Source organism: Rosa rugosa, chromosome 2, assembly GCF_958449725.1.
Source record: "Rosa rugosa chromosome 2, drRosRugo1.1, whole genome shotgun sequence".
Lineage (NCBI taxonomy): Eukaryota > Viridiplantae > Streptophyta > Magnoliopsida > Rosales > Rosaceae > Rosa > Rosa rugosa.
Window position 1 is genome coordinate 72,420,347 of NC_084821.1, and position 26,221 is coordinate 72,446,567.

At 38.9% G+C, this 26,221-nt stretch overlaps 5 protein-coding genes across 7 annotated transcripts; 3 read left to right on the plus strand and 2 right to left on the minus strand.

Moving 5' to 3' along the window:
• The first annotated feature begins 4,207 nt into the window (after positions 1-4,207).
• On the plus strand, positions 4,208-4,942 carry LOC133733662 (uncharacterized). The gene has a single exon (XM_062161310.1). The coding sequence runs from the start codon at positions 4,292-4,294 to the stop codon at positions 4,607-4,609; it is 318 nt and encodes a 105-aa protein (XP_062017294.1). The 5' UTR covers positions 4,208-4,291; the 3' UTR covers positions 4,610-4,942.
• A 530-nt stretch (positions 4,943-5,472) lies between these two features.
• LOC133730020 (putative protein FAR1-RELATED SEQUENCE 10) lies at positions 5,473-8,613 on the minus strand. Of its 2 annotated transcripts, none has more exons than XM_062157666.1 (4): positions 8,469-8,613; positions 7,206-8,294; positions 6,668-7,111; positions 5,473-6,586 (listed from the first exon to the last, which is right to left on the minus strand). In XM_062157666.1, the coding sequence occupies exons 2-4, from the start codon at positions 8,223-8,225 to the stop codon at positions 5,975-5,977; spliced, it is 2,076 nt and encodes a 691-aa protein (XP_062013650.1). In that variant the 5' UTR covers positions 8,226-8,294; positions 8,469-8,613; the 3' UTR covers positions 5,473-5,974. The 2 variants fall into 2 exon arrangements, with proteins under 2 accessions (XP_062013650.1, XP_062013651.1); XM_062157667.1 differs by having other exon boundaries at positions 7,206-8,246; positions 8,469-8,595.
• Positions 8,614-9,205: 592 nt separating this feature from the next.
• Positions 9,206-11,921, plus strand: LOC133730018 (two-pore potassium channel 1-like). 2 transcript variants are annotated; one of them, XM_062157664.1, is made up of 4 exons: positions 9,206-9,480; positions 9,787-10,767; positions 10,887-11,069; positions 11,510-11,921. In XM_062157664.1, exons 2-3 carry the CDS (start codon positions 9,875-9,877, stop codon positions 11,041-11,043), a joined length of 1,050 nt encoding a protein of 349 aa, XP_062013648.1. In that variant the 5' UTR covers positions 9,206-9,480; positions 9,787-9,874; the 3' UTR covers positions 11,044-11,069; positions 11,510-11,921. The 2 variants fall into 2 exon arrangements, with proteins under 2 accessions (XP_062013648.1, XP_062013647.1); XM_062157663.1 differs by having other exon boundaries at positions 9,207-9,480; positions 9,782-10,767.
• Positions 11,922-15,997: 4,076 nt separating this feature from the next.
• On the plus strand, positions 15,998-19,495 carry LOC133730021 (microtubule-associated protein 70-5). The gene is made up of 11 exons (XM_062157668.1): positions 15,998-16,395; positions 16,682-16,767; positions 16,888-16,953; positions 17,054-17,224; positions 17,340-17,510; positions 17,595-17,750; positions 17,886-18,032; positions 18,133-18,204; positions 18,319-18,912; positions 18,993-19,141; positions 19,265-19,495. Exons 1-11 carry the CDS (start codon positions 16,272-16,274, stop codon positions 19,281-19,283), a joined length of 1,755 nt encoding a protein of 584 aa, XP_062013652.1. The 5' UTR covers positions 15,998-16,271; the 3' UTR covers positions 19,284-19,495.
• A 1,340-nt stretch (positions 19,496-20,835) lies between these two features.
• Positions 20,836-23,181, minus strand: LOC133730019 (pentatricopeptide repeat-containing protein At4g16390, chloroplastic). The gene has a single exon (XM_062157665.1). The coding sequence runs from the start codon at positions 23,126-23,128 to the stop codon at positions 21,035-21,037; it is 2,094 nt and encodes a 697-aa protein (XP_062013649.1). The 5' UTR covers positions 23,129-23,181; the 3' UTR covers positions 20,836-21,034.
• Positions 23,182-26,221: the final 3,040 nt, after the last annotated feature.

Here is a 26,221-nt window from a genome sequence, read left to right on the forward strand (position 1 = left end):
CTGCTAAAGTGAATGATCAAGTCTTTATAATGGGAATTGGAGTGCTCGATGTTAGATTCATTCCCAATGAGCCATTTATATGCGATTTATTACGAAAGTTACCACTGCAAGCTTTTGAGAGTCTGCATGCAAAGTTTTTGACTAGTTGACTGCCCCTTTCCAATTGTCCACACGCGGCTGGATTTGAAAATAAAAGTAAGAAAAGGTGATTAGAATACAAAATTAAGCTTAAGCTTATTATGATTACATGTGTATCAATTATGAACAACATCAAATTATGATATTATATTGTTTTCTTTCGTTACCTCTTATTTTTAGGAGTAAATCTGTATACGTAATTAAGAGAAGCTATATATATATATATATATATAACAAGTATAGGCTTAGGGTACTCATTATTGAGATTGATGTAGAGCTACATGAAATTGATGACAAAGTTGCAATGAAGTCCAATAAAGATAGCTTTAGGAAAGTTTCCTAGCTAATTAGGTCTAAGTGTCTAGCCAACAAATGCAGCTGACCGGATCATGGTGCTTTGCCTGCGCGCAGAATCGTACGTGCATGCGGCTATGTATAAACATTTCATCCAACTTTTCTTTTCTCTTCGTCCCTTTTTTACGCACTATATTCCGATCGAGTCGCACCAAAGTTCCTAATTAATCTTGACCTCCTGGCAGTCCAGGTCCCTCCTTAGTAATTACTACTAGTAGTCTACTACTACTACTAAGTACTAACTGATCCTGGAAACTTTAAGCAAGCAAAGCAGTAGTTGGGCATTTACTGTATGTGTGAGCGAAAATGCAGCAACATTAATTGAATGCTTCTCAGTTCTCACACTTGCATCAGTCAGCTTTAGTAGTTGTACGTTTTCCCAAGAAAGTTTGCAGCTGATGGATAAGGCAGCACCCAGCAGGCCAGCAGCTGAGCAACTGAGCAAGCAAGTTTAATTCGTCGATCATTAATTTGCATGTATGGTAATTAAGATTTTAATTAAGAGAGGGAACTCACTAGCTATATAGTTAAGAAAACTAAAAGCCCAGCCCCTGCAACCTAGCTACTAGTTACAGTTTGCTGCACTAATTAAGCTTTTATTTTGTGTATATTACATGCAGAAAGGGAACATGCATGTGCAAAGCCAATGACAACCCTTAGCAAAAGAAAAAGAAAAAATCTAGATTTAATACGATCGAGTATGATGCAGAACGGATGGCAGTCCAGTTCGAAGAGCAACTTGATGGTGCAAAAGGAAGTAAACGAAAAGGTACTAGTAGTCACGAAATAGCTCGGAGTCCGATTGGGGCGTGCCATAGCTTTCCGGAAAGGGAATTGCCTCAGGAATCAAACTCGTGGACTAAAAAACCTCCTTTGACTTCTCTGAAGAATAAAGCCCTTTACCTTTCTATTCCTTCGCCAAATCTTGTTCAGTTCCATCCAAGATCGCCTTTTTCTGAATCTTCGTGGAAGAAGAAGAAGCGGTTCACCAGCCACTACATTTGTGGATCCCACCAAAGAATGAAACCTGGCGGCCACGACGTGTGGCCTTTTTCGGGGTTTCGGGGTCGTTTAGGGCCTCAAAACGCAGTTTTTCTATTTTTCCATAATTTGGGTTTTCTAGTTTATTTTGGATTGTTTTCGTTTTTACCCATGGGCTATAGGGTTTCATTGTTAGTCGCCCTAGGGTTTCTTTCTGACGCAGTCGGATTGATAACTAGGTATACCAGCAATAAACCTACAAAAGGGTTCTGGAGTCCACCAGAGATAAAAGAAAAAATTCTCTATTTTTATTGATAAAAGATGAAAGATAGGTTCTGCAGCCGCTTGCGGCTGCATAAATAAGAGAAAAGTAACCCTAGGGCGACTAACAATGAAACCCTAAAGCCCATGGGTAAAACGAAAACAACCCAAAAATAACTAGGAAAACCAAGTCCGAAAAATAGAAAAATGCAGTTTTGAGGCCCTAAACGAGCCTGAAAGGCCGAAAAATGCCACAGCTCATAGCATAACAATGAGTCTTGTTTCTGGCGCGATTCCCTTTCCGGAAAGCTAAGGCATGTCTCAATCGGACACCGAGCTGTTTCGTGTCTACTAGTCAATTTTCGTTTTCCTCCTTTAGCACGATCCAACTGTTCTTCGAATTGGGCTGCCATCCGTTCTGCATCACTTTCCCATATATAAGCAACCTTAAACGGCTGCAGAACTATCTTTTATCATATTTTCAATCACAATTGAGATTATTCTCTTTTATCTCTGGTGGACTCCAGAAATTTTGTTTTAGGTTTATTGCTTGTAAACCTAGGTGATCTTTCGACTGCGTCAGAGTATGTCTAAGGTACAGAAATTAAGAGATTCAAAAATGTTTTCTTGAAAAGGCTAATTAGCTAGCTAGGCTAGGCCAGGATTTGAGATATGAGATTGATGAGATGGTAAAAATGAAGATACAAGAAACGAAGGATGATACAGCCGCCAAAAGGAGCATGTATGGCTTTATTAATGAAGCCATATATTGATCCATTCCAAGTTACTCGAACGGCCATTAACCGATCACGTAATACCGTGCAACTACTGCACTTACTTGGGGCGCGTTTACTTGTCACATTAAGTAGCAAGAAAAGATAAAAGTTATCTAATCTGTCATTATTATGTAGACATGTGGTTCAGAGATATCTCTGAGGTTAACATTTTAAATATTGTTAAGCCGGATTTGGCAATCTCCAACTATATAGTCAATTAGTTTTAATGTGTGAAAAGCGTATCATTTTTTATTATGGTATCAAAGTAAGTGATCACTTAGGTATCAAAGTAGGTTAGTTCACGTATATGATTTGAGAAATCATGATTTCTCAAATCATATACGTGAGCTAACCTACTTTGATACCTAAGTGATCACTAAGTGCTCTACTTCACTAAATTGAATTTGTCCATGTGTATGTTTTGAGAATTCGCGAATAAGGCATGTTGAGAATGTGATCTTGACCATACGGTGATTGTATTATAAATTTGATCGATCTTGATCTGGAACTAGTGATGGATCTGACTTTGAAATTGGTATTGACTTCGACATGTAGCCGTTCTTCCCCTCACCGATTGCTCTGCAGGTTCGTCATTGATTCTAGATGGTTCTTTGTCGAATCTTTTTAGTAATCCAGCTCTAATTTTTATAATGTTAATCATTGGTATAGGCATCATATGTTCCCTAAATCACTAATTATGTTAACTATATATTGGAGGTACCGTGGAACAATGATGATTTCCATCTCAAGTTATATGTAGTGGCGTGTCACGCCATCCCGATTTTAAGGAAGAAACTTGTCTAAACTGACTAAAAGTCATTGCAATACATACTTGGCGGATTCAGACACAAGCAATCTGGTGTACCGAAGTAAACTCAAGCTCACGTTCGTCTTTGAAATAACCTCAACCCTATTCAATGCATATGAATTAATTAAAATCACGTTTCTTCATATCAGCATCTATGTGTTAACAATTTTAATCACGAGGGTTCGCATATTCGATCTCATTATGAATCTATTTTGTGCGTTGCTTAATTAACATCCTCGGATTCGTATTACTGGGGCGCGCTGTGGAAACGTGTATGCATGTGTGGGGTCTTGAAATAGAGTAGCAATGCAGTAAGTGGTATTTGATTAGTATACGACATAACCAAACCTGGGAAAATTTTCTCAATCATTACATATATGCACGTATTTTAATTATTCATGAGTCTTTCTAGTTTTGTTCAGCCAATTATCTTATAAATCCATTTTGCCATATATATAGGGGCCCTGAAATTCATAATCTTAGGTACGAAGGCACTTGAAATTATTGGAAACTTGGTGTGAATTAAGCTAGAGGGCATGGTGTGTGTCAAATCTCAATACGGAACTCAATGATTGTGTTTGGTATATTCATTAAGAAAAGCGACTAATAACCACTCAGGATTGGTGGAGTTGCCAACGTTGGCACACTAAATAACCATATAATGCAAATACAAGATGAGCACTCGATCCCTCTCAACACCCGAATTATTAAGGATCCACCAAAGTAATTAAATTCCAATCGATCCATCTCCAGCTATTTTTCACGCATTTATTAAATTGAAAATATCGTATGGACTACTTCAAGCCCAAGTAACGTGAATGCGACGTAAGGAAGTTTTGTCCGCATTCACACATACTGCTATATGAATCCCTATATATATGGGCGGGACGATATAAACCTTCTGCAGAAAAAACCTAGCTCTTCCTTGACTTCTCTCTCTCGAGCTCTCCCCCTTCTTTGGCTTGAGAGAGATATGGCGGCCGCCTTGAGTTGGCTTACTGTCTTTCTATACCCGAAAAAGGACTCAAACCCTAAAACTCAAGATGGTGAGCATGTCAAGGTCTCCAAGATTGGGGTTGGGGGATTGTCCTCGGCCTATAGTTCAACTGCTGCAGGATTCCAAATGCCTCTTCACTATCCTCGGTACACGAAGGCCGACTACGAGAAGATGGAGGAGTGGAGGTTGGATCTGCTTCTCAAGCAATATGGCCTAACTGCTGTCAGCAATGGAACTCTCGAGGAGAAGAGGGCTTATGCAATCGGAGCTTTCTTGTGGCCTGATCAGTATTAAGAGACGTACTACCCTATATAAATAATTCCTCTAGCTATATAAATCGCATACATATCTCATATGTGTGTGTATAGAGCTAGCCTGGTTTGTAATGTCTGATTATTCGATTTTGGTCTGTAATTTGTGTCGTATGCGTACGTAGTTGCATTCCAGCTAGCTAGCTAGTACCTGATCGATGCAGCTGCATGTCGTTTGCAAACAAGGAGAAAGTTAAAGCCAGAAATCCAGAATAATGGTTATTGATAGTAAGTTGCGGATGTAAAATATATGGGCATGGCTTCCTGTACCTGACTTGATAAATCTCAATGAATGTCAATTAATTATTTAGTAGTAGTTACATGTATTCACTATCTTACTGTTTATTTCCTTGATTAATTTTTTTCTTTTCTTCTTGGGGAATTCTTTTCGTTAATTACTTTGTCTGGACAAATCCACGTACTGACGTACGTATCACGGTATTATCGAAACATTCGAAACCATAATTAATCTGCTGTTCTATGAACTTTGCTTGTGTTAGTTCCAGGTGCTGATCCTTCTAGATTGCAGTTTTCTTCTAATTTTTGGTAACGAAGGAGATCAAAAATGCCAGAAGCTTTGATCATACCTTTGTACACGATCAAATAAATGAGAACCACTGATCTTCGTAACACTTGAAAAAAAAAAAAAAAAACTTGAGAAAGTGAGCTATCCCTCTTCAAAAATTAGTTCGCCTTCCCCATCAGCAAATTAATTTATTGATCTATTGGCTTGCCAAGTGTCGCAACTTGTAAGATGCATCATTTTCATACCAATTAGATGGATAGATTTCTCCAGAAAACATGGTCGATCACGACCCTAGTTAATTGATAGATTTTTCCGGAAAATGGTCAAATGCCTTATGAGGTTATATGTTGCATATCGAATTGTAAGTAGATCTAGCACTGTAATTTGGTACAATTTCCCCCCATTTTCAGCCTGGTTTTACAACTAAACAAAATATTGGTGGGGATTTCACCATGCTTTAATCAAATTGCTATCAGTTGAAAAACACAAACTAAAGTTGTTACTAAATGTTAAAAGTTACTCCACAGTTTATTCAATTTTACCAATGAAATACAGGGTCATCGATCACCTAAGTTGCTATCTCCGCATCCTCTGCTGCCTTGTGCTATTATACATCCGCAAGCTACCATGGCGATTTGCAACTAAAAAAGAACGGTTCTCCATCTTCCACCTGTTTTTGTGAACTTCTTCCCTAAAATATTGGAGAATAACAACACAAAGACGTCCTATTGTCCTCTCATCGCCATTTGATCATATAAGAATGCACAGCTTGTTGTAGTTGCATTCGCTACAAACACTGTACACAGCACCAAGTGCTTGAAATTAACCAGCAGGGGAAAATGTCAGATCCATAGCGACTCCTTCAGATTCTGGCATGTTTCTAACCTCATTAAGAATCCTTGTGAGATGTGTTGTCACTTCCCTTTGAACATACTCAGAACGCTCCTTTGTGACTGAAGATTCTGTAAACAGCGTTTCAGCCAGACACTGATAATCTTGATACCATTGATCATCACTATTTTGAGTAATGTGGGGATCATAAAAATCAAGAGAGCTTTCTCTCCGCCATCTGTTCAAATAGTACTTGTCAGGAAGCTGAAAGTAGTTCTTTACTATAAATACCCGCAACAAATGTCTGCACAGTAGTCCTGAAGATTCAAACTCTTTACAGGAACAGTGAATCTGTTCATCTTCTGGTATCCAAATCACGAGACGTTCTCCATCTATCTCCTTGAAATGGCGAACAATACATGATCCATTGGGCATTTCAGATACTGCATACTGCATGGCAAGCACAAGCTCATGCTGCAAAGCATTGAAGGCAAAAGGCGTCAAAATACTCCTCGCGTGCTCTTCAATGGGAATGCATGTTTTTGTATGCATATACTGCATCTCTCGACGTGCCTGATTTTGAAAATTGGCAGAAATACCAACCTGCAAGTGTTTGAGCATAAGAGCCAATACCAACTGAACTACTGGCATGTATCAAATGTGATAAGTTTTTACCCAACGTACCTGCTCGAAAAAGCTGCGCAGACATGTTTGTGTGCTGAAAACACCTTTTAAGAATGCTTCTATAGACTTTGAATAATCTGTTGTTGCCATTCTAGCGACAAAGCAACCCGTCATATAGCACAGAGCCCAAGATGCCCGAAATGAATGAAGTAAAGCAATGTGCTTATCTGTAGATAAGCCATATATTAAATTCATTTGATTCCATTGGAGTTCAAAATCCTCTGTACTCTCCACCCGATATAAAACATCAAGCTCAGATTTCAACTCTGCATATCGAGATCCAAGTGATACAGAGAACCAGCTGGATACCTTTGGAAGAATATTCCACAGAGAAATGACATGCTTAGTGTTAGGCAGTTCACTTGTTATTGCATCTCTAAGCCCGGTATCAAGATCAGTTATAATTGTTTGTGGCCATCTTCCTCTCATGAAACGAACAAAAGTCTGTATGCAAAAGAAAAAAAATCATTGCAATTTAAGAATTAGATATCAAGACACAACTAACCCAAAATCAGTCCAGATAATGTTGGATGGTAACCTGTAAAGCCCATGAGAAGGAACGAGGTGTTTCATCTTGCAGTAGAACACAACCAAAGAAAATGGTTCTTCCATGGTTGTCGATGCCAAGCCATGCTCCAAAAAGCATGCCATATGTGATTGATTGATACATAGTGTCAAAATAAACTGCATCACCAAACATAGTATACGCATGGACTGAATCACCATAAGACCATGCAATGTGTTCAACCTTGTCATTCTCATCAACTGTAAAATCATAAACAAAGTCTTCATCAGCCTCCTTTGTTACCTTGCATGCCTCAAGAAGTTCTAGTGTATCATTTTCCCTTTTTTCAGTGATCAAGGCATCATTTTCTTGAACAACCTTCTTACGATTTTGGACAAAGTTTCTGACATCCCTCTCTAAAAAGGGCAACTGTCCGCCTTGAATCCCCTTTTCCAACTCCAACACCTTCACTATCCGATGTATAGGGAACCCAGCTTTAGAAAGTAACAGTATCCGCTGTTGATCCGCCTCTTGAATTTTACGATAAGCAGGAAGGAGGCGTACTTGATCATCTTCCAAAAGCTCATGATTATGCACATTACTAAATTGGACAACAAACCATTGAGAAACCCCATCAACAACCTCCTTTGACAAGTACATTTTTGCATCACATCCACACCGAACCGACTTCCTATCCCTATGGTGTTCCCCTGTTGGCTTCTTCTTGGCCGGAGCAAACCCAGACCGATAGCAAACAAAGTCACGCTTATAAATACCCAACTGTGGGCTAAGTCTGGACCTCTCTTTCCTAATAGAAAACCCATTTTTTCTAGCGAAATTGCCATAATACTCAAATGCATCATCATCACTCTTAAACACCATTCCAACATAAGGTGAAACCATAGCTTCTGAGGTTGAAGTATCATTCTTTACCAATTGGGCTGCAAGGGAGGTCTCTTCAGAGTCTCCCTCATATGTAACATAACATTTCCAATCCCCACATGGGCATTGTTGCCGCCGAATCCATATGTTTTTCGATGGCATACAATTCATCTATTACACTTTGATTTTTACCTATAAAGTTTCAACCTTTTCAGTTCCCCACCACTGGCAGCATAAACCCTTCAATTAAAAGGAAAATAATACATGGGTAAACTAGAACTATATGAAACACAGTGTGGTTCTAGGTTTCTAATGGATTTCACAAAGCTGAAAATCAGGTACCAGAAACTAAAAAGACAGCTTTTTTTATGAAATCATGGTCAGTGGAATCGATATTGTATGGGAAATACGTACCAGTGGAAGCAAGTGAGCTTAAACCCTTGTTCCTTGTTCGTCTTCCTCCACAGCTGACTCTGAGTGAGTGCCCCGGTTTTGTTCTTTGTTCTTTTCCCTCTACTGTCCAAGTTTCACAAATGGTGAAGCAGAAAGATTGCATGGTCGGGCATGTTTATCTTTTGGGCCTTTTGACAACCAAGACCAGTGGCATTAGTCATAGTCCATTATATCTTATGGGCTTTACTCTAGCTGAGCCCTTCTCAAATTTTCACTCAAGTTTGTTTTTGTTTTGGTAACAACACAGTGACACATGCATGCGATTCCCCGCTACCAAAAATACAAGGGTTTACTCTAACCTGCTATTTGTTGAGATTATAGATCCCACATAAGAAAACTGAGACTTTGTCTATAGGTTTATAACTGTTTGAGCCACTTCATCCATTGCCAATTAGTTTTGAATGTGAACACCAGATTACTTTATCACTATTAACGAATAGTGTGGTGGGATTGGAGGATATATGATAAATGTAGGGTTCAACTGCATCATAATTGGGATTAGCAACGATTAATATAAAACAAAGATGTCCAAGATTTCTATCTAACCTTGTTTTTATGACAAGCACATATGAAAGAAATGGCATATTTTGACATATGAGAAAGAGAGGGTCAAGCTGTCATCAAAAAAAGAAAGAGAAGGTCAAGCATTAAGCATGCGACGCGTCCAAGTGCGTTTGATTTGAAAAGCTAGCGGTGAAAACCTGTCCAGTTGGAACTACAAGAGCGATTCTTGCTTGCCCTTTCTTTCTTTCTTTTTTTTTACCTGTTCATGCCTTTCTTTGTAGTTAAACCAGTGCTTTTCCTAATCGTATGAATGACTCAATAATGCAGAACAAGATACGCACAACATGCATTTAATATTTATTCCTGCTCCTCTTTCTGTCTTTGCCTGCAGGGAATTTATGCCATCAATGTCACTCATTTGATCTATGAAGCTCTGGACTGAGAGAAACAGCTTCCTCACTGGCCTAAGGCAAATCTAATCTTTTATGTTCTGTTTTATTTTGTTTGCCATCACATGATTATTTAAATTTACACTTCTGAATACAAAAGTTTTCCATCGTCATTCATTTGATCAAAGCATGTACAGTAGGAGGTTATGATTTTACGAATTAGAGTTCATACCATATATATCAGAATTCAATTAAGATGGATGTTTAGGCAACATTGATGTCTATTTCAACTGACTTTGATTTGTTAAAAGCTCTGGAGAAATCATGGCATTTCTAGTCTAGGATGCATTGTCATTTTGATGTTCATACATAAATATGCAGGGCAGCTCAATGGCTTTGACGTCAATTTCAAATGCTGAGAATTGGAAACTGTTGCTGACTTGGTGAGCAGATGAACCTTTATTGAATGCCCTGATGGCTAGTGATCATGATGTTAAACAAGCCTTGCTTTCTGAGAAGAACGATCGTTCTCAACTTAGTAACGAAAAGAATGTAGTCGTCAAGAGAAGAAAAAACCGCCAAGATAAAAACCACCTCAACCAAAATGAAGTAGTAATACAGACTCCTGCAGATTGTGAGCCAATGTATGTGAAACCACAGTTTAGTTTAAAGCAAGTGGTCTTGATGTTGATTTCATACATAGGTGGAGGCACCTTCTGTTTTTTCCTGGTCAGGAATCAGATTAAAGGCGAAAAAACAAATCCAATTCTTGATTCCATGTACTTGTGTGTAGTCACAATGAGCACTGTAGGATATGGAGACCTTGTTCCCAATAGCCCAATGGCAAAGCTACTTGCGTGTATTTTTGTGTTCTCTGGAATGGCTCTTGTTGGTTTGATTCTTGGCAAGGCAGCAGATTACATTGTAGAGAAGCAGGAGGTGCTTTTGGTTAGGGCCATACACTTCCACGAAAAAGTTGGCCCTGCCGAGCTTCTTAAGGAGGTTGAATTAGACAAAGTCAAGTTCAAATGTATTACTGCAGGAATCCTTCTTGTGTTACTTTTTGTAATTGGAACTGTGTTCTTGTGTGTGGTTGAGGAACTGGAAGTTTTGGATGCTATCTATTGCGTTTGTTCCACCATTACTACTCTCGGTTACGGGGATAAGAGCTTCTCAACTGCAGCTGGTCGAAGTTTTGCTGTGTTGTGGATAATTTCAAGTACAGTTTGCTTAGCACAATTCTATCTCTACCTTGCTGAACTCTACACTGAAAGAAGGCAGAGATCACTCGTCAGGTGGGTGCTTACTCGAAGATTGACGCCCTCCGATCTTGAAGACGCAGATCTTGATCATGATAAAGTCGTCAGGTATAGACTAGTTATTCTCATATAAACATAGTCCCTCTTTTTTCTATAATAATATGCATGAGCATTATCATGTCCTCTAATTGCATTCTTTTTTTTAATATCATGTAATTTTATATCAGTGCTTCCGAGTTTGTGATATATAAGTTGAAGGAAATGGGGAAGATCAGCCAGGAGGATGTTACACTTGTCATGGAAACTTTCAAGAAGCTTGACATTGATCACTCAGGAACTTTGACAGCATCTGATCTATTACCGCCAACACCCCGTCAAGCTTAGCTTTGACAGCATCAAACCGATGAGTGGTACACAACTTAGCACCATTACTTACTGCTCTTGACAATTGCTATATGAATTTATTAACACACTTAGGGATGAAACACAATTTTAGCTAGTGCATGTAGTTTCCATTGATTCGATCAATAGAGCAAGGTTGCACAGTCGTTCCATTCTTATTCCTGCATGCTCAATATGGTAATCAAAACAATGGCCTTTCCATTTTTATTTAAATTTATTTCATTATAGGTCTCATTGCCAGAATATAGCTGGAAAGATAAGATGAATCCTATCACATATATACTTGCACAAAGTACAGAAGAAATAAAAGTCATACTAGTGAACCATACTGCCTTGCAATTATTATTTTCTGAATTTACATTTCTAATTGCATTTGGCATTCACATTCTATGCATTGGTACGATACTGGAAGAGTCTTGTACTGAGTTGAAATTAACTAATCATCTAGGTAGTCTGGGCGGCCAGCAACATAATCAATGATTCCTTGACCTTGCGTTTCACCATGAACTTCGGTTGACAGCTTCGAAACACCACCAAGGGCGATTATCGCCACCAAAAACAGAGTTGTGGAGGCCAGGAGAGGCCAAAAGTAACTCAGAATGGTTAGAATCCGAGGGGCTGCATATAACAGCAAGGAAAAGACTAATGAAACGAAGATTGCAATGCCAAAGTGATATCTGTACTGCAAAAGCTGTGGTGGGATATCCATGGCCTTTCCCTGCCTCATGAAATATATAGAATCAAACTGTAGTCTCTCTAGAGAAAGAGAGACAGAAATAGAGAGAGATTGTGGTTATATCTGTTTAATTTCTTTAGGCGCTTGTGATTTGCAGAATATGGTTATATCTCTCTTTCATGGAGTTTGTTTGCTTGGTCCTTCTGTCACTTATTTTCTTAGTATGGCATTCTTTCCCCAAAATATCCTTGTTCAACCAAATTTTGGAGATTATCTGCATAAGGAAAACTGGGAAATGAAAACCTGGTGGAAGGGTCCATTTGTCATTAGGCAGAAGCATTATTTTTGACATGGATAGATTGAGAGAGATGCCTTTGTCCATTTCTTTGATTGGTCGGTTACTTTTGCCACTTTTCAAATGGGATGAAGATTAGTGCTTAGGAAAAGAATGGCATCTCTAGTTGTTCTCCTTCGTGGTTATAGGTTTCAGGAAAGAGATGGTGAGGTAATAAATAAACAAAGATGGTTTGTGTTGGCTAAGTTGATTCCTCCATCTTTTGCATTATACAAAAATTGATGAAATGAAAAGAAAAGAAAAATATTTCTTGGTTTGGACAGCATTTTGAAATTACTTGATATATAAACAAAATTAGGATGAAATCTGTATTGGGGCCTCTAGGGTTGCACAATAAATCCTCGGGTCCTTGCCCAAAAGCACCAAAATGAGCCAAACTTTTCTCACTTACCCCAACAACAGATTTTTATTCTCACTAACCCAATTCAGAGTACAATGACAAATATACCCTCAATCTAATTAAACAACTTCATTTTATGTCATTCTCTCATATCTCTCTCTCTCCAGCACAACACGATAAGAGAATATCCTCTCTCTCTCCATAATCCGGTACAGATCACCGGCCACCTTCACCGGAGAAATTTTCACAGCGACATGGAGTATTCTTCCCGGACGACGACTTATTTAACCGCTGAGGCGACATAGAAGACCCATGGCTCTACACTATTTCGACGTCGTCCGATCCAAATCGGACGATTTGCAGAACGGCGGCAGGGATCTGCCAGACTCGCGACGTTGTCGAGGAGGTCATCACCGGCTTCGATGAGATCGATCTCCACCGCTCGACCCGAAGACCCGATCCGGCGAGGGCCTCAACTCCGTTTTGCAGAACCACCAGCCGCCGTCATTTCAGCCTTGGGCTCCGGCGAGTTTGGATTTGTTTCAGTGACTGGCCAGAGTCGAATTCGATTCACGAAACGACGCCGTCCGGTGCTTTAGAAGGTGAGGTCGAAATGAAGAGTATGGTTTCTGATAGGCTAGGGGATTTGGTGCAGCAGGAAGAGAGGGTTTTGGTCAATAGGGGAAGAAGAAGATTGGGTGCCCATATCAGATTTATTTTTTTTATATTTTTTTTTTAAGTAACGGGACAGAAGGAAAGGAAAAAAAGTTTTGAATGTCTATTGGGGGGTGATAGACGTCTATTGGAGGGCAATAGACGTTTTCAAACTGATATAATCTCTTCGTTTTTTTCTTTAATCAAAGTTTTATTTGTCTAATTTTAGGAAGATTAATTCCCATTCTGGCTACCAAAAGTTCTATTTGAGGGCAATAGACGTCTATTGGGGGGCAATAAAGGTCTATTGCCCCTCTATTGCCCCTCTATTAGGGGGCAATAGATGTCTATTGGGAGCAAAAAAACATTTCCGGTGAGATTAGGGTTTAGGCAATAGATGTCTATTGGGGGGAAATAGGGGGCAATAAAGGTCTATTGCCCCTCTATTAGGGGGCAATAGATGTCTATTGGGGGGCAATAGGAGGCAATAAAGGTCTATTGGGAGCAAAAAAAACATTTCCGGTGAGATTTTTAGCAAATTCCGATGGGCGGTGACCGATGACAGGAATCAGACGAAAGTTGGCCGGTGACCGGGCTCCGGTAAAGTCTCCTATGGTTTCTCTCTCTTCCATTTTCTCTCTCTCTCTCTCTCTAAGTAACAAAGGGGTGGGGGTAAAATGGTATTAAAAAAAATTAAAAAACAAAAAAAAAATCTTAATGGGATATTAGGGAAAACCTCCTTAGAGTGTTTTGGGTAAGAGGAAATTAAAAAAACTTAATGGGGTAAGTGGGAAAAAAATCTCTAAAAATGGGGTAAATGGACAAAAACCCTAAATCTAAATATGACATGCTTATGAATGTAGAGGAGTTTTTGAAGATTATCGAGTCAAAGGAATCACAGTTTATTTGCGTTTGACACAAAACACGAAATGACACAACCTATTACTACAAAGTTGTAAATATAAGTTTACGGTGTTTGAAAATTAAAAACACATAGATTTCACTATTTTTATGGATAATTTTGTCACTGAACACAAATAACACTAAAGCTGGAACAACCTTGGATTTTAAACTTTTGTTCCAAGTTGCAAGCAAATGAACAAGGCCGGGATGATCAGAAAAGAATAAGTTGCTGCTGCCTGCAGGACTCGGTATTTGAATTTTTGAAGGCAGGCAGGAAGTGACCAGGCTAATAAGGCTAAAACTGCAATCATAGTTTTCTTATTGTTTGAGATATCATATCCCGGATATGACCAATTCTATTCTATATTGATCAGGTACTGCCCTCTTTTCTGTTCCTAATGCTGGACATCATTAATCAGAACGAATGCTTTTTAGTGTGTGAAAATAATTAGCAGCAGTAGTTCATAGATAGATCATAGATATATTAATCTACCAACTCTTCCATCCAACCAATAAGGAGCACAGGACAAACAGAAGACCCCAATGCTTAGCTTGATCCCACTTCATGATATCACTTTCAAAAAACAAAAAATATACGATCGGTTAGAATTCAATTGAAAAATGATTTGACATAATTAAAAGTTAAACCCCCCAATAGAATTAAGGTTATACTGATCACCCGGCCAGTTGACTGTTTCAGCAGTATACATCAGGGTTTGGTCATGACTCATGGTGCTTCTGTATTTTTTGAAAGGGGTTTCTTTCGGTTGTTGAGGAGGATAGGTACGTAGAGTCTTCCCTTTGTCGCCTCACCCAAAAAATACTTACTATTATTCTAGCGCCAAGCTTTGGTACATTTCCAAGTGTTGCCAAATGGCTGAGTGTCTAAAGAAGGCAAACAGCTATAGCTGGAGCTTAATTCGTATACATGTTTTCTGATATAAAATCTGAAATACGATCATACTTCAAAGCAAAGATGTGATTATGAGGATCATACTCGCTCGATCTGTTCTTTGTACATAAGTACGTACAAGCCAGAATGTGCATTTGTTATTTTGTTTTTCCAAGCTAGTTTGGTTTGATTAATTAGTCCCTTTCAGCACAATGTCATGAGTCATGACAACCTCATTTTCTTGCCCTAAGTTCAACGTTTTTCTTTGAGTAATTGATTACCCCTAAGTAAACAGAATTGGCAAGATTTAAGCAAGGTTTAGCGCTTAAGCAAACAAATTACTCCAAAACAAGAGCTTTCCTCAACATATACAGATCATGACAAGCCCTAACCTTATCCTTCTTATTACTGATCATTTTGAAGTAAGAAAACCCAAGTGCCTCTTTTCTTTAATTTCTTCTTTTGATTATAATTAAGGAGAAACTATTTTCCTTTGCATACATAGTTATCATTATTCAAGTTTAAGGTAGAAGAATCTCATAGAACCTGATGCCCATCTGTCACCAGGAGCATGACAACAATTCCAATAAATTTGTTGGATATAATAGAATACTCTGTCTCTATTGGTCAGTGACTTCCATCTTTCAAAGGAATTATAACAACGGAAAAGCAACATTTGGCGCTTTTTCGGTATATATAATCTGCAGATAATAAGGTTTCAACAAATGGCACCAACAAATAAACCATTCTGCCCAATAATATGCGAGTCAAATTGTCAATCCTAGAATGGTCCAAACGAAATAATCATAGATTAGGTAGTAGAAACAATTAAATGCAACAGTCGGATTAGAAAACAATTAGAAATAATACTATATAACTTTCTCCTTCACTGCAGCACTGGAAAGAGTCACCATCATCAATCAGAGAAACCAGAACATGACACTTTAAATTTTTGTTAGGGATTTTTAAAGATAATATTGTTTGTTATTATCGTAATCTTTACCAAATAATAAGGTTTAAAATCGATAATTAAAGTGCCATAAATATAAAAAGATATGGTTGAAATTTTTGAAAGTAACCGTTACTGTCAATAAAGGAGGGAAGAGAGAAAAGATACACAGAGCTACAAAGAAGCCGGAATGGCCGGCGTCTCTATGATATGATAAGAAACTTGTGCTTGTCAAATTTTGCTTCACAGCAAAATAAGGCACAGTCCATATCCCTCTCTTTACGGTCAATTCCTTAAAACTCACACTCATACCAATACCATCATCGAAATCCTCATTAAAACCCTTGCGAATTGGCATTACATACTCACTTAAATCCTAGATAGAGAGTTTATACTTGTTAATATTCTCTGCATTCTAAAGTAAAACCAAATTAGGGAGATATGGTGGCGGGTCATGAACAACACCTACAACATGCAGCAGGAGGAGGAGGAGGAGAGGACCTCTCTCTTGTCTCCGCAGACCCTGTTGTCTTAGAGCTCAATCGTATGCAGAACCTACTCAAAGGTCTCTCTCTCTTTCTCTCTCTCTGTTAGTTTGAACTTTGAAGCATGCATAGTTGTCTCTGTCATGAAATGGTTTTTTTTTTGTTCAATAGAATATCTAGGACTATGAACATGAACACCTCATAAATAGAATTCCGCAGTTACCTAAAAGGGTTTTACGTATATAGTCATTAAAAAGAAGGTGATGGTGAAGCAGGTGATATGATTGTTTCTTTCTCCTATACACTAACGAATAGAATGCATGTCTTGGTTGATTTGATAAAAGTTTCTTAAATCAATGTTTGCAGAAAAGAGCCTCGAGTTGGGGATTGCTCAGGGTGAGATCAAGGCTCTCAGAGCTACTGAAGTTCTAAAGGATAAAGCTGTAGAAGAGGTTCGTACTGAAACAAATATGTGCTTGTCTCACTAACACATTTGACTTCTGAATTTATGTGGTATTTCATGAGACAATGATTCAATTGACTCTCTTTTTTCTTCTTCTTGTGTTTTCCAGCTAAGTAATGAAGTAGAGAAGCTGGATGAGAAACATAGGCTCACGCAAAATCTTCTAGAGCATAAGGTGTGTTTTGGTTCTTTTAGACTTTTTGGTATCCTTAATGATAGTGATCAACTTTTGTTACTTAAGATACTCTTTTTTGTCCAACTCGGATGAAATGCAGAACCTTGAAATTAAGAAACTAACAGATGAGAAGAGAGATGCATTAGCTGCACAATATGCTGCAGAAGCAACTCTTAGAAGGGTACACACAAATCAAAAGGATGACGAACTTCCTTCTCTTGAATCTGTCATTGCTCCTCTCGAGGCTGAAATCAAAATGTGCAAGAATGAGGTACAAGAACTATAGAAATTTCCATATTTATAAAACCGATGGATTATGAATATGAGGGTCTAAGTAATTCCTTAGCTCATACTCGATGATTTTTCCTCACATTGGCTGTTTTCAGATTGCAGCGCTTCAGGAGGACAATAAGGCTTTGGAACGTCTCACCAAGTCGAAAGAGTCGGCTCTTCTTGAGGCAGAAAGGATATTGCGAAGTGCACTAGAAAGAGCTCTAATAGTTGAAGAGGTCCAAAACCAGAACTTCGAATTGAGGAGACAAATTGAAATCTGCCAGGCATGACTTCACACCACATCTTGTTTCAAGTTAACAAAATCAAAGTAGAGTATTCACTCATCCCAATTATATTACCATATGCAGGAGGAAAACAGAATCCTTGAGAAAACAAATCGTCAAAAGGTTTTAGAGGTTGAAAAGCTTAGCCAAACCATTCAGGAACTTGAGGAGGCCATTTTAGCTGGAGGGGCTGCTGCCAATGCTATTCGTGACTACAAAAGACAGATAGATGAATTACATGTATGTTCCGATATATGGTTATGATTAATTGGCAGGACTTTACAGAACCAGTTTACTGCTTTGAAGATTCTGATAATCTGATAAATTGAGCCAAATGAACCAAGTACTTACCACGTTTTCATACTAATTACTCAGGACGAGAAGAGGACTCTGGAGAGGGAGCTAGCAAGAGTGAAAGTTTCTGCAAACCGAGTAGCTACTGTTATTGCTAACGAGTGGAAGGATGAAAACGACAAAGTTATGCCTGTTAAACAGTGGCTGGAAGAGAGAAGACTTATGCAGGTATGTCTTGTCCATTCAATTCAGCAACAACTCCCAAGATACACTGCTTTTTATTCATATAGTTTTCAATCCAATTTTAAGCACTTTTATGCATGTGTAGGCAGAGATGCAACGTATGAGGGAGAAGCTAGCAATCTCGGATAGAACAGCCAAGGCAGAGGCACAACTCAAGGTGAAATTTCCATACAAATACAAAACTTAAAATCTACGAGTCACTTCTCTGAACATATTTTATTTGTGACCTAACGAAATTACTCAATGTTCTCTGCTAATATATTTACATCAGGAAAAGCTGAAGTTGAGGCTGAAGACTCTAGAAGAAGGGTTAAAGCATGTTTCAAGTTTCTCTGTCAATCCTAATTCATTTTGCCGTTCCCCTAAAACAGAAAAGTCCAGTAACTTCTTAGGATTTCTGACAAGCCCTGGTGGATTAGGAAAGAGATCAACTTCACAGCCAAGAGCCTCCACTCTTAGAAGTTCTCCTCTCCAACAGCCAAATTCAGGCAATGAAACAGCCAATGCTGCAGGAGAGCTAAAAAGATCAAATAGCTTTAAAAAGAGATATGGTTCAGGAGAAAAAATGCTGAGAAAAAGCTTATGGGCTTCTAGAACTAAAGTTGTTGATAGTGGTGAGAAGGAGAACACAGAACAGAAGGCAAATACTGATAACAACAAGAATGATGATGAGACAGTTACTGCTGATATAAAAACTAAAGATGTTGCCAATGAAGACTCACCCAACAAGATAAGCATTAACTGTGAAAGTGAAGATGTGGTCTCAGGATTTCTCTATGACAGACTTCAAAAGGAGGTCATCAATCTGAGGAGGCATTGTGAAGTCAAAGAGAGTGATATGAATGCGAAAGAACAAGAAATAAAGGTAGAATTTCAAGTATTCATCTTTCTCTATTTCTCTCTCTGTCTCTCTAAATGTACTAATGCATAATATGACTTTTCCAGATGCTGATGAAAAAGGTTGATGCACTGACAAAAGCCATGGAAGTGGAGTCTAAGAAAATGAAGAGAGAAGCCGTTGCTAGAGATAAAGATGCTGCAGCAGCCAAGGTGGATGATAACAAAAAGAACAGAACTATAAACTCATCTAAGAGGTTGTAACTACTTTTCAAAAGCTTCAATACCATTCTTTCCTTTTGTATTTTGCTTCTGTAGCAGCTTCCCTTCCAAATACTAGAATATATGAATAACTTTATGGTTTACTTCAATTGCTGCAGGGTAACAAAAGCATCTTGAAAGTTTGCTTACATGGGATTTTATTAAAGATTGATATAGTGTTTATGAGCAGTGTGTTCCGATTTTTTTTATGTAAATACAGAAAGAAAAGTTTCACCAGTGATAGCTAGCTGAAATAAGATTCTGGATGCAAATGGAAGAGCTTCTCTTGTACATTTTAGGTTGATGTGTGTTTTCCTCTGCTTGAAATCTGCACATAAGAAATTCATACATGTATTTTGTTTGACATTATGGATCAATTATATTCTTTAGATTTGAGAATGGTATCAAAGAGTGCTCTTAACAACAGATCATATATAGGGAAACTGATTGGAACCAGAAAGAGGTATTACACTGAGAAAAACCTGTACACCCCTTTGGTACCTAGAAGGCTAGAACCCATGCATATACCCCTCTAGGCCTCTACAGTCATTTGAAATGTAGAATGATCATGGTAAACTGGGCTATGGCACAACAACTATTACAGGGTAAGAAAAAATAACCCCCAATCCTATCATTCAAAACTTTGGCACCTCTGGAATCATAGCCAAAGAAGGCCTCCATTTGCGAGGCTCTTGTGACCCACGACTCCCAATGTTTAAAGACCGGATCTTCTTTGCGCCATTCAACAACAGCCCCAATTGCTCTCTGGTCACCACAATCCTCACCTTGTGTCTTTTGCCGCTTTCTTGTTCTTGGTGGGCCATTTTTGAAGGAAAGGAAGCCTTATTGAGCCATACAAGGTTTGGCACAAGATGGTAAACCTCTCCAGGTTCTAGCTTGGCACTGGGTCGTAATGGTGTATATGGGTTGGCCTTGTGCACCAGCTTGTAACCCGTGTAAGGGCCAGATGTGATTTCTTCGGCTGTTGTCGACGCACTGAATTCTTCTACTCCTCCATTAAAGACTACTACTTTGATCTTCTCTTGGGGCGGATGGAACGGAACACGTATACAGTTTCCCATGGTAGTGATTGAATATTGATAAGCGGTACTGCAAAAGAATTGGGACTCTCATCGTTTTATAGTGTGGCTCTGGCTTTGATCACATTCCACATGGGAAGGCAGTTTGACGTGCAAGCCATGTTTACAAGCTCCTACTTCCGCAACAACAATACTAATATGGGTTATTTTAGTTCACAAAGTCAACTAGTTGTGTGCGTCTAGAACTATGCAGTCTAAACAAGCATTATGATAATACTAACTACATCAAAGTCAAATGGCCGGTCTGTGCATTGTTCATTGTATATCCCCAGCCTCAACGAACAAACTATATCGAAGTCAAATGCCCAGGCATTGTTCATTGTATCCCAGCCGGCCAGCCTCAACGAACAATGTTAAAAGTCAAACTCCAATAGAGAACAGACGCATGGGGGTCATCCGCAATTTCCTCATTCATTTCAGTCTAAGCAGTTACCCCCAGATATTGGGACTTCGTTTCATAAACAATCTCATGAGTTATGAGCAATGTGAAAGAAGGTAAATACTCAACCATGGTTTACAGGATCTAATTGATAGTGTCACTCAAAATTACAGCACTATTGTAGGTAAAGTAACCAAGCAGTAGATGCATGAATTCTAAGAACTTCAATAACTCTATAAAGGCACCCATGAAAGAAGATTTGATAGTTGAATCTAATAGTACAAAAATGTTCTCTACCAAGAGAGAAAATTCCAGATCATACAAGTAGCGAAATGAGAAGCAGAACATACCTGTTCTCTTCATAACATATCAGTGTAACATGCTTTCTCAGTAATCTAAACAGCCAAAACCTAAGCAGCAACTACTTGTGGTGACCTTCTAGACTCCAACCATGACGTCACTGCAACCTTGGTAGTCAAAAACCAGCCAACCTTGTCTGGGGCCTCATGGAACGGAGCATCTACTTCCTTCAAATGTGACTCGAACACACTCGCTAGACCTTTGTCTGAATATTTATGTTTGCCATGTCCGGTATTAATTCCAAGCAGAGGTGGAAGCTCCTCCCCAGATTCCAGCGAACGAGACAAGTCATTAATCCAAACATGTAATGCAGTAAGGGCTGCCCCAAGAGAGAGACCCTTGAGATACAGAGACCATTGGGTTGGAGACCTTGACTGTATATCTGTGTATATCTCAAGTGTAAGCCCCAGGTCTAGAAGCTCACAGGCTCTCTCCAAGAGATCGAGGTTCACACAAAGATCAATCAAGCAATTGCAGTAGGCCTTCTTTACATCGGAACCAACTGAATTAAAAAGTTCTGATGCTTCCTTCCTGAAGTTTTCACTACTGTCTTGCTTCTCTACCAGAAGTCTTACAACATATCCAAGCTTCTCATTACCCCGCTCAATGCAATCAGTCAGCTTAGATAGTTCATCCTTTGGTGTTTGGGTCATCACATTCAGGAGACAACCACAGAAACGCTCATCAGGAGTTATGCCCAATTCTAGTAGTTGATTGAATGACCTGACAACATCATCAGTACGCTTGGCCTTCCCATAGCATTGTATTAGAGATGTCAAAATAAAGATATTAGGCTGGAAACCAGCTTCCACCATCTCATTCAACGTCCTCTCTGCCTCTGAGACTTTCCCGCTACAGGAATATATGGTAATCATGGATGAAAATGTCCAACTATCAGGCTTCCAAGTTTCGGAACTCTTCATGTCTTTGAAAATCTCAATAGCTTGATCAGTGTAGCCAATATCAGCACACATAGACAAAAGGGTGTTGTAGAGAATGACATTCAACTCCATTCCCTTCTCCTTCATCTCCTTGTACACATTGAGAGCATCATCACCATAGCGAGCTCTACCAAAGGCCCGTAGCAGAGATGCATAGGTCACCCAATTTGGCGAAGACCCCTTGCTGATCATCTCTCGGAAAATTTTCTTGGCCTGCCAAGGCCTCTTAGCTCTTCCCATAGCATCCAACAAAGTATTATAAATAACCATGTTCGGCTTCACCCCAATAGCCTTCATTTCCTCGTAAACATTCAAGCACCCATCATAATTCCCCGATTGCCCGTGAATCTTAATCAACGTTGCAAATGTCACTGGATCAATGCGCCACTTCTCTGTCCTAGCGCGGTCATACAAGCTAAAAGCCTTGTCAACATTACCGGCACGCCCATATGCGTCAATCATAGCCGAATAGGTAACATCATCGGGATTACACCCAAAAGTAGGCATCTTCTCAAACCACTCCACAGCCTTATCAGGCAGATAACACATCCTAGCACAGCTAATCATAGTCGAAAATGTAACATTATCAGGTTTAACACCTCTCTCAAGTATCTCATAAAACAGCTTCTCTGCTCTCTCCAAATCCTTACACTTCCTAAAAACTTTCAAGGTCACATTATAGAGAACCACTTCCCTCTTTGGTTTAAACCTCTGCTGAAAGTAGTTGAGAACAAGCAACGCATTTTCGGGATTAACCATATTATTGAGAACAACCACGGCATCTTGTTCCAAAACCCTGTCACCTAAACCCTTTAAAATACCAATAACATCACTTTCACTTAGACCAGTAGAGTTCAAGGACTCAGCTGCTTTGACTAAAGAAGCATACCTGGAATCGTAGGATTTCTTCCTGAGCTGTGAAGCTCTGGGGCTGCTGGGATTGACCCAGATATAGCTTTTGGACGAGGACGAGGACGAGGAATTTCCATCTGGGCTTGGGACATCTGGACTCTGGGTTTCTTGTAAAGAAACATGGTTTATTTGGAGAGAAATTCTGGAGTGAAGTGTAGGGAAGGTGAGATTGAAGGTGTGAATATCAGAGTTAGTTGGCCTGAGCTTTCTAGAGGAGGAAGAGAGAGAGTGAGAGAGGGTGTGGCGGTTATGGAAGAGCGAAGAGGGTGTGGAGGATACATGATAAGCCATTTTCCCTCTTACTCACTCCGTCTCTGTCACTATATTTGACCTTGTGGAGTGAAAGTAGCGTCCTGTATTCCACTGGGTTAAAAATATCTAATTGCTCTGTAGGTTTGAGCCAGCCACAAGTTGGGCCATTCCTCAACTCACCTTAGGCGATATAAATAAGCCATTTGAGGACCAAATAGAACCAAACACCTGGATCGGCCCATTTATGATCCTGCCTTAGAATTTCTATGGCCTGGTTTACTTTTCTATGGTTCCTTTTCTCTTGATTGGAGGATTACACTACTAGCAAAATATCAATAAATATGTGGGTAAAATCTGTGTGAAATAAGACTATTTCACACGGATTTCAGTGTGTAAAGGGCTTTACCTATGGTGCAAGCACGGATTGTTTTTCGGTTGCCTTTAGAGGGGGCGCTAATGCTTTATTCACATGGTTTTGGGAGTCCGTGTGAATATTTATCGTGGGCCCCACTATCGATCAACCATGCATAATTAAATTTAGATCAATCTATGTGAGTTCAAAATAATATTTTAATCAGTGTGAAAATATCTTGCTAACTCACACAGATTTCAATGTAAGAGACTGATGGCATTCAAAAAAAAAAATCAAAATCAATTAATGGTGACGGTGTTCAACTCTTGCATCCACCATTCACTGCCTCACCCACGGCACACGCTGCCTTCTTGATCGCGTCCCTCTTCGCTCTCTCTGGTAAAACTAAGGATTTCTTTATTCCCTTAAGCAATCCAATTGCAACCTCCAAACTATCAGCCTTACAATACCCATCAATCAAAGAAGTAAAAGCAAACAAATTCAGCGACACCTTAACCTTCTCCATATCACCATAGACTGAATACCCAAATCCAAATCCCCCGTCTTGCAAAACAGATCTATAAATGTACTATTCGGTTCAAAACACTTCAAATTGCGTTTACTTGACGCAGTCGGAAGTAACGGGGTTTACAAGCAATAAACCCTAAAAGACATAGTTCTGAAGTCCACCAGAGAAATAGAGAAAAATCTCTAAATTTTATTAAATTTGATATCATAAACTGATCCTAATACAAAACATGATGGTGCTTATATAGGCATCCAATACCTAAAATCATAATCTAACAAGAAATCCTAAATAATCCAAATTTAAAAGGAAACTAAAAACCTAAAATAAAATAATTCTAAAACAAATGTAAAATTAGCCTAAAAATATTAAATCCCGAATCGGATAATTAAAATGACATATTTGGCCTAAATCAGTTAGGGCTCACTAAAGTGAGTCTTGAATATCTCTTCGTTCCCATTATGGAAATGTATCATGCGTCTCAAACGGACATTCTGGCCAAATTTTACTCCAATATGATTCACAATCCAGAATCTGACTTTTCGCACGAGAAACTCAAAAAGTCCAAAACCAAATTTTCTTGGATATTGCAGCGGCTTGTAACCTCATTATGCGTGAATTACCTATTTTCCAATCATTCTTCTTGATTCCACGCCTCTTCTTTATTTTTCTAGTTTTCCGACTAAACTAGACCTATTCTCCTCCTACATCATTACCTGTCGACATGTCTCTTATGGTAGTCTGCCTGGACCCAATCTTCGCACATAATCTCCACCGCCAAAGAAACTGCTATCGGACGACAAGATCCGCACCGACATCGATGCTTAAGAACCAATGACTATGGAAGAACAAAAGATATTTAGTTGAGTTGACAAGTACCTCATGAAATGGATTTTGTCAGATTTAGATAAAGAGAATGATGCTGAAGACTTTGTGACTGTACTCAAGGTGGATTCAGACGAAGATGAATTGGCTGAAGATGATTCAGATGATGAAGAACTTGGACTTTGTGACTTCTGTTCATTTTGGATAAGGCGACAAAGTGAGAGGAGAGAGAGAGAGAGAGAGAGAGAGAGAGAGAGAGAGAGAGAGAGAGAGAGAGAGAGAGAGAGAGAGAGAGAGAGAGAGAGAGAGAGAGAGAGAGAGAGAGTAAATATTGCAGTAGTTTAATGGATCAAATTGCTACAGACATCTGTATGAGAGAGAGTGATGATGGAGTAAATGCAGTAGTTTAATGGATCAAATTGCTACAGACATCCGTATGTGTGTCTTTCTCTCACACAAATGTCTGTATATTCATCTCATACAAATATATGTGTAATGCTCATTTCACACTGATATTCGTGTCAAAAAATTTTAGTCACAGAAGACCGTCATTATATAATTCATATAGCATAAAAAAACTGTTGTTTTTTAATAGACTAATATTTGTTATATATATATACAGAACTATGTGTGAATTAAGGTTCACACGGACAACCGTGTGAATAGATCATAAAGTATTTTAGTTTTCACACAGAAGTATGTCTCTGATGTTGGTTCACACGGACTTCTGTGGTTATTGTTATTCCATAAACTCTTGTGGGCCCTGCTATACTTATCTCACACGGTTATTTGTACATATTGCCAATTCACACAGATATTTGTGGCTTTATAAAATTTGTATGAGTTAAATCTGTGTGAAATGCCTATTTTGCTAGTAGTGTTAGTATGGTATGATCCGGTCATTTACTTTTATGAACCTATAACCTATAGCTCGATCTATAGTACCCGGAGCCGGAGGTTAGGTCCGTCCTATCATTTCCAACTGATAATATTTAGGTATGGCTAACTTTTCCGCCCTAAAACAAAAAAGAAATTAAACGTCCTAGGAATGGAATTTACTGGTTAACACGCATATCAAAGTTGCTTCTCTGGAAAAAGTAGTTGGTACTACCAACCATTATTATACTCATAGTCTTTTATAGAAAAGAAGTTTGAAAAACAAACTCCGATCCAGATTTTCAATAGAAAATGTAGTTGCGTAGGACTTGTCCTACTTCGATCTTTAATTGTCGGCAATAATAGACGAGTGTAATCGGAGCAGCATTTAATATTTTAACCAAGTTTGCAGGCTTGGGGAGTGTTCTTAATTTCATGTGAATGAACAACCACACAGAGTTGACCGAATATTCACAGATCATCCCATGGAGACCCTACCTGATGGACAAATAATTGAAGAGCATATATATATGCATGTGCACAGAACAAAATA

Excerpts from the sequence above, each read along its gene's own strand:
- LOC133733662 (XM_062161310.1), top strand. The coding sequence starts at position 4,292 with ATGGCGGCCGCCTTGAGTTGGCTTACTGTCTTTCTATACCCGAAAAAG.
- LOC133730020 (XM_062157666.1), bottom strand. The coding sequence starts at position 8,225 with ATGAATTGTATGCCATCGAAAAACATATGGATTCGGCGGCAACAATGC. Across the intron at positions 7,112-7,205 it reads CCTTCTCATGGGCTTTACAG|ACTTTTGTTCGTTTCATGAG; the intron begins GTTACCATCCAA and ends TTTTGCATACAG. Across the intron at positions 6,587-6,667 it reads TGCGCAGCTTTTTCGAGCAG|GTTGGTATTTCTGCCAATTT; the intron begins GTACGTTGGGTA and ends AAACACTTGCAG.
- LOC133730018 (XM_062157664.1), top strand. The coding sequence starts at position 9,875 with ATGGCTAGTGATCATGATGTTAAACAAGCCTTGCTTTCTGAGAAGAAC. Across the intron at positions 10,768-10,886 it reads GATCATGATAAAGTCGTCAG|TGCTTCCGAGTTTGTGATAT; the intron begins GTATAGACTAGT and ends ATTTTATATCAG.
- LOC133730021 (XM_062157668.1), top strand. The coding sequence starts at position 16,272 with ATGGTGGCGGGTCATGAACAACACCTACAACATGCAGCAGGAGGAGGA. Across the intron at positions 16,954-17,053 it reads AAAATCTTCTAGAGCATAAG|AACCTTGAAATTAAGAAACT; the intron begins GTGTGTTTTGGT and ends GATGAAATGCAG. Across the intron at positions 17,511-17,594 it reads GACAAATTGAAATCTGCCAG|GAGGAAAACAGAATCCTTGA; the intron begins GCATGACTTCAC and ends TACCATATGCAG.
- LOC133730019 (XM_062157665.1), bottom strand. The coding sequence starts at position 23,128 with ATGGCTTATCATGTATCCTCCACACCCTCTTCGCTCTTCCATAACCGC.